The sequence below is a fragment of the Oncorhynchus mykiss genome, chromosome 12 (assembly GCF_057628025.1).
Source record: "Oncorhynchus mykiss isolate SJ-2025 chromosome 12, ASM5762802v1, whole genome shotgun sequence".
NCBI lineage: Eukaryota > Metazoa > Chordata > Actinopteri > Salmoniformes > Salmonidae > Oncorhynchus > Oncorhynchus mykiss.
This window is the reverse complement of record NC_143033.1, coordinates 19,268,015-19,282,343: the sequence shown is the minus strand read 5'-3', so window position 1 is coordinate 19,282,343 and position 14,329 is coordinate 19,268,015. Positions and strand designations below refer to the sequence as shown.

The window sequence follows — 14,329 nt, the reverse complement described above, 5'->3', positions numbered from 1 at the left end:
TGTGGAGGTCCACAATTTTTTTTCTGACATCTTGGCTGATTTCTTTTGATTTTCACATGATGTCAAGCAAAGAGGCACAGAGTTTGAAGGTAGGCCTTGCAATACATCCAAAGGTACACCTCCAATTGACTCAAATTATGTCAATTAGCCTATCAGAAGCTTCTAAAGCCATGACATAATTTTCTGGAATTTTCCAAGCTAAAGGCACAGTCAACTTAGTGTATGGAAACCTCTGACCCACTGGAATTGTGATAGTGAATTTCTAGTGAAATAATATGTCTGTAAAAAATTGTTGGAAAAGTTACTTGTGTCATGCACAAAGTAGATGTCCTAACTGACTTGCCAAAACTATAGTTTGTTAACAATAAATGTGTGGAGTGGTTGAAAAACAAGTTTTAATGACTCCAACTTAAGTGTATGTAAACGTCCGACATCAACTGTATGTTTTGCCACTGCAGCGTCACGCACTACTTTTATTATTCAAAAACATAAAACACAGTTAAATACCATATATATATCTATATACAGTGAGGGAAAAAAATATTTCATCCCCTGCTGATTTTGTACGTTTGCCCACTGACAAAGAAATTATCTGTCTATAATTGTAATAGTAGATTTATTTGAACAGTGAGAGACAGAATAACAACAACAAAATCCAGAAAAACGCATGTCAAAAAATGTTATTAATTGATTTGCATTTTAATGAGGGAAATAAGTATTTGACCCCTCTGCAAAACATGACTTAGTACTTGGTGGAAAAACCCTTGTTGGCAATCACAGAGGTCAGACGTTTCTTGTAGTTGGCCACCAGGTTCGCACACATCTTAGGAGGGATTTTGTCCCACTCCTCTTTGCAGATCTTCTCCAAGTCATTAAGGTTTCGAGGCTGACCTTCAGCTCCCTCCACAGATTTTCTATGGGATTAAGGTCTGGAGACTGGCTAGGCCACTCCAGGACCTTAATGTGCTTCTTCTTGAGCCACTCCTTTGTTGCCTTGGCTGTGTGTTTTGGGTCATTGTCATGCTGGAATACCCATCCATGACCCATTTTCAATGCCCTGGCTGCGGGAAGGAGGTTCTCACCCAAGATTTGACAGTACATGGCCCCCGTCCATCGTCCCTTTGATGCAGTGAAGTTGTCCTGTCCCCTTAGCATAATGCTTCCACCTCCATGTTTGATGGTGAGGATGGTGTTCTTGGAGTCATTGGCAGCATTCCTCCTCCTCCAAACACGGCGAGTTGAGTTGATGCCAAAGAGCTCCATTTTGGTCTCATCTGATTACAACACTTTCACCCAGTTGTCCTCTGAATCATTCAGATGTTCATTGGCAAACTTCAGACGGGCATGTATATGTGCTTTCTTGAGCAGGGGGACCTTGCGGGCGCTGCAGGATTTCGGTCCTTCACAGCATAGTGTGTTACCAATTGTTTTCTTGGTGACTATGGTCCCAGCTGCCTTGAGATCATTGACAAGATCCTCCCGTGTAGTTCTGGGCTGATTCCTCACCGTTCTCATGATCATTGCAACTCCACAAGGCGAGATCTTTCATGGAGCCCCAGGCTGAGGAAGATTGACTGTTCTTTTGTGTTTCTTCCATTTGCGAATAATCGCATCAACTGTTGTCACCTTCTCACCAAGCTGCTTGGCGATGGTCTTGTAGCCCATTCCAGCCTTGTGTAGGTCTACAATCTTGCAGGTCTACAACCCTGACATCCTTGGAGAGCTCTTCGGTCTTGGCCATGGTGGAGAGTTTGTAATTTGGATTGATTGCTTCTGTGGACAGGTAACTTTTATGCAGGTAACAAACAGATTAGGAGCACTCCCTTTAAGAGTGTGCTCCACCTCCATGTTTGATATTTCTGATTGAGAGGGGGTCAAATACTTATTTCCCTCATTAAAATGCTAATCAATTTGTAACATTTTTGACATGTGTTTTTCTGGATATCTTTGTTGTTATTCTGTCTCTCACTGTTCAAATAAACCTACCATTAAAATTATAGACGGATAATTTCTTTGTCAGTGGGCAAACGTACAAAATCAGCAGGGGATTAAATACTTTTTGCCGTCACTGTGTGCGTGTGTGTATATATATATATAATATTTTGGCCATATCGCCGGGCCCTAGCTGGAACATGCAAACAGCCAGCAAATTCTGGCTATACAGACACACACCCCATCACATTTCTGACTCTAATTGCAGGTTTTGCTGACCGCACAGTCAAGAGAGAAGGGGGTGGGAAGAGGAAGACCTGTGAGTGTACGCTGTAGTATCTATAATATGACCTTGGTTGGTTGCAACAAAAGCAAAAAAAGAGGTGGCAAAAGAAATGGCCCCTGCCATGCTTCCTCTCCGGACAACTACCAAGACATCAATTGTCTGAGTAAGCAGGCGACTGTGGATGATAGGCTACATGTTTGTCCAAAATCTATGGATAACATTTTGATCAACAATCAACTAAGCATAAGAGAAGGCAATCCTGTGTTTTACATTGGTGTGTATGTGCATTGCAATTGCTATTGTGCTCAAGCTGTTACCTGGGTTACTGTAGCATAGTGCTGGGTGCTGTCGGAGGGATAGTAGTTATGCTAGTTACCTGGACTGGCGCAGCGGTTGAGAGCTTGCTGAGTCCTGAAGAAGCGCAGGCATGGCGCCTTCACTGACCGGGCACTAGCCTGGAGCCGAACACAGGCCACCCCACTGAACAGTGGAGCAGAGCAGCTGGTAGCCACCACACGCAGAAGGCTCGACGCCATCGCAGACACACAAGGAGGAGCAGTGCAGCCGGATCGACCTCCTCCTATAAACACACACACACCACAACAAGGGAAAGAGAAGAGGGGGGCAAGACGGTGAGAGAGTGAACTGTGAACAGTAGAGAAACCGACTGACCTATCGTGGCATGCCCATGTTCCTAAACAAAAGCCCCTATACCACTGCTTCAGCTGGTCTATCTTTACACACAACTCTGTAGTTAATACAATAAGAATGTGCCCCAGTGTGCTATACCCAGACATGCCCATTTAACCTAAAATCATGCAGCAACACGAAAATATGTCCTTATACTGCAAGTAAATCATTGCTAGCGTCACAAATATACCCGTTTAACTGTTTTCAGCATGTGTCAGTTCAACTAGTAATAGGGGGGGGGGGGGGGGGGGGGCAGTCAAGGACACTCCAAATATAATGTCCACAAACGTCCGGTGACCCTGTGTAGCTGTGTGTAATATGTTTGGCTTAGTCACTTCAGAGGCCTGATGTGTCGAGATAAGAGCTGTTACCAGAGTGAACCTCTTGACTGGAAGATTCTGGTGTGGTTCAGGCCCTAGGGGGTTCCAGGCAGTATCAATTAGATAGTACACCATTACAGAAAACAGGGTCAGTTCAACAGAGTTGTATGGGCATTCAAAATTATGATCCCAGATATTTAGTGCCTTTCTATCCTATATAATATACAGTGCTTTCAGAAAGTATTCAGTCCCCTTGACTTTTTCCACATTGTTACATTACAGCCTTATTCTAAAATTAATTAAACGTTATTTTTTCCTCAATCTATACACAATGCCCCATAATGACAAAGCAAAAACAGGTTTAGAATGTGTTATTTTTTACATTTATTTTTAATAAATTATGGAGTAATCAGACACTTCACTCTGTACTTTGTTGAAGCACCCTTGGCAGCATCAAGTCTTCTTGGGTATGATGCTACAAGCTTGGCACACCTGTATTTGGAAAGTTTATCTTTCTCTGTTCATCTTTAACTCGATCCTGACTAGTCTCCCAGTCCCTGCCGCTGAAAAACATCCCCACAGCAGGATGCTGCCACCACCATGCTTCACCGTAGGGATGGCGCCAGGTTTCCTCCAGACCTGACGCTTGGCATTCAGGCCAGAGTTTTCAATCTTGGTTAAATCAGACCAGAGAATTTTGTTTCTCATGGTCTGAGAGTCTTTAGGTGCATTTTGGCAAACTGCAAGCGGACGGTCATGTGCCTTTTACTGAGGAGTGGCTTCCATCAGGCCACGACCATAAAGGCCTGATAGGTGGAGTGCTGCAGAGACGGGTGTCCTTCTGGAAGGTTCTCCCATCTCCACAAAGGAACTCTAGAGCTCTGTCAGAGTGACCATCGGGTTCTTGATAACCTTTTGACCAAGGCCCTTCTCCCCGACTGCTCAGTTTGGCCGGGTGGCCAGCTCTAGGAAGTCTTGGTGGTTCAAAACTTCTTCCATTTAAGAATGATTGAGGCCACTGTGTTCTTAGAGACCTTCAATGCTGCAGAACTGTTTGGGTACCCTACCCCAGATCTGTGCCTCGACATAACCCTGTCTCGGAGATCTACAGACAATTCCTTCAACTTCATGGCTTGGTTTTTGCTCTGACATGCACTGTCAACTGTGGGACCTTGTATAGACAGGTGTGTGCCTTTCCAAATGATGTCAAATCAATTTAATTTACCACAGGTGGACTAATCAAGTTGTAGAAACATCTCAAGGATGATCAATGGAAACAGGATGCAGTTGAACTCAATTTCGAGTCCCATAGCAAAGGGTCTGAATACTATAAGGTAGATAGATACACACTTTTTTAAATTCGAAAAAAACTTGTTTCGCTTTGTCATTATGGGGTATTGTGTGCAGATTGAGGAAAATGTTTTACTTAATCAATTTTAGAATGAGGCTGTAACAATGTTACAAAATGTGGGAAATGGAAGGGGTCTGAATACTTTCCGAATGCACTGTAAATGTCAGATATTGTGAAACCATGAACGTGAGAGAGAGTGCGTTTACTGTATAGGCTTACAATTCATTAGGCCTAGTTTACCAACCAGTTTCAGTGCTAGAAGGAGGAATGCATTTGCTAATGCTACAAATTCTGTCCTGACATAGCTAGTTAGCTACTGAATGAAGGCAGACATGCTACCTGCAGATTAAACTATAATGTATTGCACTATATGCTGATCAAGCAGATTTCATAGAAACTGGGTTTCCTTTCCACACTGTAAACTTCAACTTGTGTGTGACCTCATTTCTTCAGAATACCAAAATTACCGGGCTTAATTTAAAAACTCTAACGTTAGCCAGCTACCGAAATACATACCACGTCAGCAATATGATTCGCCTGGCAGGCTTAATAAACCAAAACCGTCTGACCATTGTTGTTCAGCTATCTAGCTAGCTAGTCCAGCCAGATATCTTTGGTCTAACGTTAACTACCTATGTCGCTTTTGATGTGAATTTAAGTTTTATGACATATACGTTAAATCGGCATTTATTTGTTTATATTGCCAATATAATTATGCAAACATACGTGCATAGCCATCTCACGAGCCAACAAAAGCGAATGACGAAAATAATCAAATTCATTCATTAATTCATTGCAACAGCACCAATTTGCCATTTGGGTTATGATAGATAGCATATACTGATTATTTGCTGTGTAAAAATGCATGACATTATTTGTAGTTTTCGCCTCAAAATACTGTGCATTAGCTGGACAGATAGCGAGCCATCTGTTCAGAACGGATTTAGAGCAGTTGCCGACCATCACTTCCCTTTTTTTATTGAATGAAAGGACTCGGCAGCAAAACTAGCTAACGCGAATGCTAACAAACAAAAACTAAGCTTTTTTTTGCATCAAACTGGAGGCCACTTTCACTTTCCACAACACAGCTGTTTGTGTGTAAAAAAAAATAAACCAACAGGTCTAAAAAATAAATAAGCTTTCTTTAAATAACACAACTGACCTTTGCAGACTGTCTTGATTTTGTGAACCACAGCACAGCCGAAAATTCTTTCCAACCGGAAGAAATTACATGAATTGGACAGAACCGCCCACTTCATACAGTCAACAACAGTACAGCATATTACCTACCAGGGTATTGAAATATGTCATTTTGAATAGACATTTAAGCGTTTTTGAGGTGGTCACCATAATGATCAATAGAAGGATTTACTCCATACTTATTTGTCAAAGTGATGTTCAAGAATAAAACGTTGAATTGTGGGTTTATCTTTTTTGATCATATTGGGAACATAATGTAGCAATTAAATCATGGTTGCATAAACATATAACATGAAATAAGATGTGGCTTTTCTTATCTTGAGAGTGAGTAATTAAAAAATAATACAAAATATAGACGTTGGTATTTCTGACGTCTGGATGTTTGGCGTAAGATGTCAATGTCTACAGCAGATGGTACTGTTGGACACTTCTAAGTAGGCCAAGCCCTCCAAACTGGGCCAGTTATTTGCCCATGTGGAGGCTGCAACAGTGGATATTTACGATTTGAATGGGAGACATGAAATACAAAACATTAAGGACACCTGCTCTTTCAATGACATAGACTGACCAGGTGTATTCAGGTGAAAGCTATGATCCCTTGATTGATGTCACTTGTTAAATCTCTTACAAAAAAAGTCATATAGGAATCCAGAATGCAGAAATACGAATGCAGAAATACAAATCCTGCAGGAAAACGAATATCTCAAAGGATTTTGTGGGCCACTTCCCTGTGGGACAATGTCTGCAGGAATCCTGCAGGGTCCAGCAGGAATCCTAAAGGTAGTCCTTCAGAAGAAAAATCATGCATGAATCCTGCAGATAGTCCTAAAATAAATCCTGCAGGATTGTTTCCTGAAGAACTACATACAGGACTCCTACAGGAATTGTCCTACAGCAAAATGCCCCCAAAATCTTGTGGGATATGCTGTAGGTAAGATTCCTGCTTATAATTCCACAAGCTTTTCAGGGCCATTTTCCTGTAGGACAATCTGCAGGGTCCCCTCATCATCCTTCATAGAGAAGTTACTGTAAGACAATACACATTTTCAAAATGATGGACAGAAAGCACAAGATATCAGATTCAATTGCAATTCAATTATTCAATGCAGCAACAAAGGATGAAAAACAATGCATGAATCCTGCAGATAGTCCTCAAATAAATCCTGCTGGATATTTTCCTGAAGGACTACGATAAGGAAGGGTTTCACCTATAGGATATCCCACAGGATTTTGGGGCTATTTTGCTGTAGGACATTTCCTGTAGGTTCTGTAGGACAGGTTACTGTAGGACAATACACATTTTCAAAAGAATGGACAGAAAGCACAATATATCATATTCAATTGCAATTGTATTATTCAATGGAGCAACAAATGATGATTTTGATTGTCCATTTCAGCTCCAGGGTTGTATAAAAGATGATTCCTAGGAAAATCACCTGCATGGCTGTCCAGTGCTGCATCCTGTGTTAGTCAGTCTCACTGTTGTTCATAGGCTCGGTCTTAACTGGAGAGGAGATAAGAGGGGCAGAGTTCATAGGATGTAACAGCAGAAACTGTGTGTGTGAATGTTTGGCTCCGTTTTAACAGTTGTTATAGAAATGCACCACTAATGACTCAAACTCAATGTAAATTAATCAATCTTTATTATCACGGCCGGAGAGGTTCACAAACTCAATCCAAGCTTGATGAAAACTCTTATAAGGGTGTTCCCTTTCAGTCCTTATATACTGCTACACAAACAAGTCATATAAACATGATTTACATTACTCATTATTAATTTTTGTTTCTGCGTGTGACTGACATGGCTTCTTCTCTCAAAGCTGGGACCTTGAAACCGACATACTCCTTTTGGTTCCCAGAACAATGTTCTGGATTCCTCCCATGTACAATCAATCAGATTGTACAGTCAATCAGTCACTCGCATAAACTCAACAGAGTTGGTCATTAAAAAAACAGCATTGATCTGATATACTGACATTTTCTGTTCGTGTGTACCAGAAAAGTACTTACTGTAATAAATCTACATCAATGAAAGGGGTCATCTTGGAACAGCAACAAACTTGATTGTTGTTAAAAATCGTTATCAATCAATCAATCAATCAATAAATCAAAACCACTTATAAAGGCCTTCTTGCATCACCTGATGTCACAAAGTGCTGTACAGAAACCCAGCCTAAAACCCCAAACAGCAAGCAATGCAGGTGTAGAAGCACGGTGGCTAGGAATTAAGGCCATTAAGTTGTATTACCAATGGGCTGTCAACTCAGTCACATGGGTAATGATTGACCTATGTAATTATATACAATTAAACATGATACAAAAGAACACCGAAGACAACTTCTTTTTTACTTTTATTAAATATTGATATTATCTTTCTCTCTATGCTGAAATTTTAAAAAAGCACAACACAATGGTCCAAACCATGCAAATAGCCTCATTATGACAACAATACAAAGCTCAGGTGTTGTGGCATGCCAGAGTGGATCAGTTTTCATGAACTTGTCAGTCAAAAATCAACTAGAGGAAAAGTTATCAGAGCCCAAATTCTGAAAAGCATTAGAATATAAGTATTCTTATACAAAGTAAGCCTTTGTAGATTAGATTTTCAGGGACCTGCACGGGCAGGGTGTAGTGGTGTATATTGATGACATTCTGATATACTCCGCTACACGCACCGAGCATGTGTCCCTGGTGCGCAAGGTGCTTGGTTGACTGTTGTTTCCCGTATCTCAGCCGTGTGTAATTGGCCGACTCCCACCACGGTAACGGAGGTGCAGTGGTTTCTAGGGTTTGCCAATTAATTACTACCGGAGGTTTATCTGTACGTTTGCGGTGGTTGGCTGAGGCGGACAGGGCTTTTAGTCACCTGAGGGCTCTGTTTACCTCGGCTCCCGTGCTGGCCCATCAGGATCCCTCTTTTGCAGTCATAGTGGAGGTGGACGAGTCCGAGGCTGGGATAGGAGCCATACGCCACCGAAGCTCCGCCCCTGGGCCTTCTTCTCGAGGAAGCTCAGCCCGGCGGAGCGAAACTATGACGTGGGGGAACGGGAGCGGTTGGCTGTTGTCAAGGCTGTGAAGGCGTGGAGACATTGGTTTGAGTGGGCTAAACACCCTTTTCTCATCTGGACTGACCACCGCAATCTGGAGTACATCCAGGAGACTGAACCCTCGCTAGGCAAGGTGGGCCATGTTTTTCACCCGTTTTGTTTTCACCCTTTCTTACAGACCAGGTTCCCAGAACGCGAAGGCAGACGCACTGTCCCGGCTGTATGACACAGAGGAGCGGCCCATGGATCCCACTCCCATACTCCCGGCCTCCTGCCTGGGGGCGCCGGTAGTGTTGGAGCTGGACGCGGACATTGAGCAGGCGTTGCGTGCAGATCCCGCTCCCCTCCAGTGTCCCGCTGGGCGTCTGTACGTTCCGCCTGCTGTCAGTGACTGGCTGATCTATTGAGCCCACACGTCACCCTCCTCTGGTCATCCAGGCATCGGTCAGAGGGTGCGCTGTCTGAGTGGGAAGTACTGGTGGCCCACTTTGGCTAAGGGCGTGAGGGTTTATGTTTTCTCCTGTTCGGTGTGCGCCCATTGTAAGGCTCCTAGGCACCTGCCCAGAGGTAAGCTACACCCCTTACCTGTTCCACAGCGGCCATGATCACACCTGTCGATCGATTTCCTGACCGATCTTCCCCCATCACAGAGAAACACCACGATCCTGGTCGTTGTGGATCGTTTCTCTAAGTCCTGCCGTCTCCTCCCGTTGCCTGGTCTCCCTACAGACTGCGGAGGCCTTGTTTACACACGTCTTCCGGCACTACGGGGTGCCTGAGGACATAGTGTCTGATCGGGGTCCCCAGTTCATTTCGAGGGTCTGGAGGGCATCCATGGAATGTCTGGGGGTCTCGATTAGCCTTACCTCGGGTTTTCACCCCGAGAGTAACGGGCAGGTGGAGAGAATAAACCAGGATGTGGGTAGGTTTCTGAGGTCTTATTGCCAGGACCAGCCGAGGGGAGTGGGCAAAGTTCGTGCCCTGAGCAGAGATGGCCCAGAACTCGCTCCGCCACTCCTCCACTAACCTCTGCCCCTTCCAGTGCATACTGGGGTATCAGCCGGTTCTGGCTCCTTGGCATCAGAGTCAGACCGAGGCTCCTGCGGTGGACGACTGGTTCCGGCGCGTGAAGGAAACATGGGATGCCACCCATGTTCACCTTCAGCGTGCTGTGCTGAGCCAGAAAGCCGGCGCAGACTGTCACCACAGTGAGGCCCCGGTGTTCGCACCGGGGGACCGGGTCTGGCTCTTGACCCGAAACCTGCCCCTCCGCCTGCCCTGCCGGAAGCTGGGTCCGCGATTTTACAGATTACAACTTCCCCCCGAATACCGAAATAACCCCTCGTTCCATGTGTCTCTCCTCAGGCCGGTGCTGGCCGGCCCGCTCCAGGAGTCTAAGGTGCGGGAGGTTCCTCCGCCCCCTCTGGATGTCGAGGGGGCCCCGGCGTACTCCGTTCGATCCATACTGGATTCGAGACGTCGGGCGAGGGTCCTTCAGTACCATGTGGACTGGGAGGAGTACGGTCCGGAGGAGAGATGCTGGGTTCCGGTGGAGGACGTGTTGGACCCTTTAATGCTGCGGGAGTTCCACCGTCTCCGTCCAGATCACCCTGCACCTCGCCCTCCGGGTCGTCCCAAGGCCAGTGTCGGCATGCTGCTGGAGCCGTGCATCAAAGGGGGGGGTACTGTCACTTCTTCCACCGAAGTTGTTTCCTCTCCTTGTTCCCCCCCCCCCCCCCCCCCCCCTATGTCCTTGTGTGGAATTGTTTGTTTGTAAGTGCTTGTGCACTATGTTACTGGGGTGCATCAGGTTTTGTTCCCATTCAGGTAATTTTTTTATTACCGTTGGTTTTGAAATTAAACTGCTCCGGCTATTACCTATTTCTGCTCTCCTGCATCTGACTTCACTGCCACCAGTTCCGCAACCCTTACGTAGACCTTTGTGATGTGGGCTGCTTTGTTCTTGTGTAACCTTGAGGACAGGACTGAGAAAAGTGTGACTTTTGTGAGCCTTTTCCACCACGTGCATCACTGACCTTGTGAACACCTTTCTGACGTTCTGCATGTCCCAATAGCTCAATAGTATCCCTGTGGGCAAGCTCGAGTCCAAATGCGATATCACAGGCTTTCTTAAAGGCCCTTCTCTGACAGAAGCCTTCTGTGATATGCTTCACATGTGAGGCCACATACAAACTTGTCTCGGAGAGCGTCATCAAGAAATCATGCAAACTCACATGTACTTGCCAGCCTTTTCAAAGCAAGGATGTAGTCAGACACGGTTTCCCTTTGACTCTGGTGACGTTGGTAAAATCTGAAATGTTCTGCAATGAGAATTGGCTTATGCTTGAAATCCCTTGAAAGCATTTCAGTCAACTCCACTACTTTTATTGGTTCAATGAGGCCTTTCAGCAATCCATACTCAGTTGGACATAAAACACTGAGAAATACGTCTGCTTTCATTTCATCTTTGATTTCATTTGCAGCCAGCCAACACTCAAAACGCTCTAAATAGGAATCAAAATCTTCTTTTGCAGCCTCAAACTCTGGTACTCGGCCAATGGTTGCCATTTTCACAATTAATTGTTCAGTATCCTCATTCCTTGTATTCCTTATTTTTCTGAATTTTCATGTAATTCTTCACTTTCTTAATTTCAGAAGTTTCTGAAATTACTTAATTCACTGCACTCATTTGTAATAATGTACACACTGTGTTAAGTTTCTTCTTCCTTTTTTTAACAATATTTCTCCACTGAGATTGCCTAATTTCAATGGGTTCAATGACAGTTTTTCATTTAACCACCAGAGGGAAGTGACACTATTCTGGACTCCAATAGGCTTGCCACTTGGCAGCTCCTAAACGCTGTACCTACTAGCAGTGCTTAGCCTTTTCTACTGCGAAGAAACTGCATAAATAACTGACGATTTACAAAATCATTTTGAGTTCCATTACTCACGCAACATTCTTCCCTTCAAGCAAAGTCTGTTGAAGAAGCTTAATCATCTCGTCGCCGCTGTAGTATTTGTGTTGTGGAGAAATTACCAGGCAGGAGACGGAAGTACAGTTAGTTTTGTTTAGTCAAAACCTCTCGTGCTCTACAGCCCCTGGGCCCAATAGTGTGCATGTGCATTTCCTATTAGGTGTAGTAAAGTAACACTGCCGTAATAGATTACTGCTTAGTAACAGCATAGTAACTCATATAAACAGATATAGATTACATATACTACAAGCATCTGCTTCATCTGACCACTGAGTCACTGGTGCTTCCTGCTTTAATTTTTTCTTGTTAGCAGGAATCAGGAGGATAGAATTATGGTCAGATTTGCCAGATGGAGGGCGAGGGAGAGCTTTGTATGCGTCTCTGTGTGTGGAGTAAAGGTGGTCCAGAGTTTTTTTTCCTTCTGGTTGCACATTTAACATGCTGATAGAAATTTGGTAAGACCGATTTAAGTTTCCCTGTATTAAAGTCCCCGGCCACTAGGAGTGCAGTGTTTTCCTGTTTACTTATGGCAGAATACAGCTCATTGAGTGTGGTCTTAGTGCCAGCCTCAGTCTGTGGTGGTATGTAGACAGCTCTGAAAAATACAAATGAAAACTCTCTAGGTAGATAGTGTGGTCTACAGCTTATCATGAGATACTCTACCTCAGGCAAGCAAAACCTCAAGACTTCCTTAGATATCGTGCACCAGCTATTATTTACAAAAATACATAGTCCACCGCCCATGTCTTACCAGACGCCGCTGTTCTACCCTGCCAATAGAGTGTATAACCAGCCAGCTGTATGTTGATAATGTCGTTGTTCAGCCACGACTCCGTGAAGCATAAGATGTTACAGTTTTTAATGTCCAGTTGGTAGTTTAATCTTCCGCATAGCTTGTCGATTTTATTCTCCAAAAATTGCATATTTGCTATCAGAATGGAAGGCAGGGGGGGTTTATTTGATAGCCTACGAATTCTCAGAAGGAAGCTCACCCTCCGGCACCTTTCTCTCCACCTTCTCTTCCACAAATGACAGGGATCTGGGCCTGTTCCCGGGAAAGCAGAATGTAATTTACGTCGTGCTCGTCAGACTCGTTAAAGGAAAAAAGGATTCTGCCAGTTCGTGGTGATTAATCGCAGTTCTGATGTCCAGAAGTTATTTTCAGTCATAAGAGATGGTAGGAGCAACATTTTGTACAAAATAAGTAAAAAAATAAGTTACAAACAACGCAAAGAAATGAACAAAAAAACACAATTGGATTGGAACACATAAAACGTCAGCCTTCTTCTCCAGCACCATCTTAATGATAATGGCTAGAATGGCGTCAGTGGAATGGTATCAAACACATCAAAGACGTGGTGGTTTCCATGTGGTTGATTCCACTCCATTGACTCCATTCCAGCCATTACTATGAGCCTTCACTGCACTCAAGGTGTACCAGGACAAATAGTGGAAATGTTCACTCTCTACGAACACTGTCATGGAAAATTGATTATGTTATAATGTTTGTATTGCATTGTAATGTTTTTTTTTATTTGACAGAATAGAGTATTGTGTGTGCGTTCCACTGAGGATGGGCCTCTATGATATAGCACTGACAGAGGAGATTTACAATGTCTTTGGGTGATAAAACCTAAAGAGCATTCCAGATTGGATGAGGTAATGGTTTTGTACTATGAAGTAACAGGAACGAGATTAGAACCTCGTCTGAGGGACCAAACTCAACGATAATTAATAGAGAATGTTATCTGGCTAAGGGATACTCCTTTCTCAAGAAAAAGTATTCCTTTGTGAACAGTTCCTAAGATCTGTGGTTCGTCATGTTATTTGAGAGGATTGTGTCGTGGCTATAAAAGTCTTTGTATTTTTCTGTAGTCACTTTCAATGGTTCAATAGAGATAGCGCATCAATGAAAGTCAAAAGGCTATTGCAAAGCTTTTATTATTAAAGATGTTGTTTAAGTATAACTCTGACTACACCTTATGGAACAGCGGCGACTGTGAATGGACACACAGAGGTACAAACACAGGCATATACCCATAAACACTAGCACACTCACTCTACACACACATACATTGTAATATTGTTGTATGGTGGTATTATAAATTTTGTATTGTAGATATGTAATAATGTATTTTGTTGTTATGTGTAATGTAAGTGCCTTAATGTGTTTGGACCCCAAGAAGAATAACTGCTGCCTTGGAAGCAGCTAAGGGGGATGCCTAATAAATTCAAAAAAGTACATTGACTGAACTGTGGGCCTACTGAACCGTTATCAATTGTTTTGGTATCTATCAAATAAAAGTAGCATACACTATATTTATTACATGACAACATTATCCAGTCTCTATGCTGCAATTTTTTATGTGCTGGGGGGCTAGGGTCAGTCTGTTATATCTGGTGTAATTCTCCTGTCTTATCTGGTGTCCTATGTGAATTTAAGTATGCTCCCTCTAATTCTCTCTCTCTCTTCCTCCCCTCCCGGAGGATCTGAGCCCTAGGACCATGCCTCAGGCCTACCTGAC

General features: G+C 43.6%; 1 protein-coding gene across 2 annotated transcripts in view; it reads right to left on the bottom strand.

Annotated features, from left to right (window-relative positions):
* Positions 1 to 5,893, bottom strand: part of LOC110537128 (nicotinamide nucleotide transhydrogenase) — a 69,432-nt gene extending 63,539 nt beyond the window's left edge. Inside the window, exons 1-3 of one of the 2 annotated variants that reach the window (XM_036937115.2) lie at positions 5,742 to 5,821; positions 3,280 to 3,323; positions 2,595 to 2,798 (exon numbers count right to left, since the gene is read on the bottom strand). In XM_036937115.2, coding sequence (XP_036793010.1) covers positions 2,595 to 2,754 — 160 coding nt within the window. In that variant the 5' untranslated portion in view covers positions 2,755 to 2,798; positions 3,280 to 3,323; positions 5,742 to 5,821. Of the gene's footprint in view, positions 1 to 2,594; positions 2,799 to 3,279; positions 3,324 to 5,741 lie in introns of both variants that reach the window. The other variant, XM_021622925.3, reaches the window with a different exon arrangement.
* Positions 5,894 to 14,329: the final 8,436 nt, after the last annotated feature.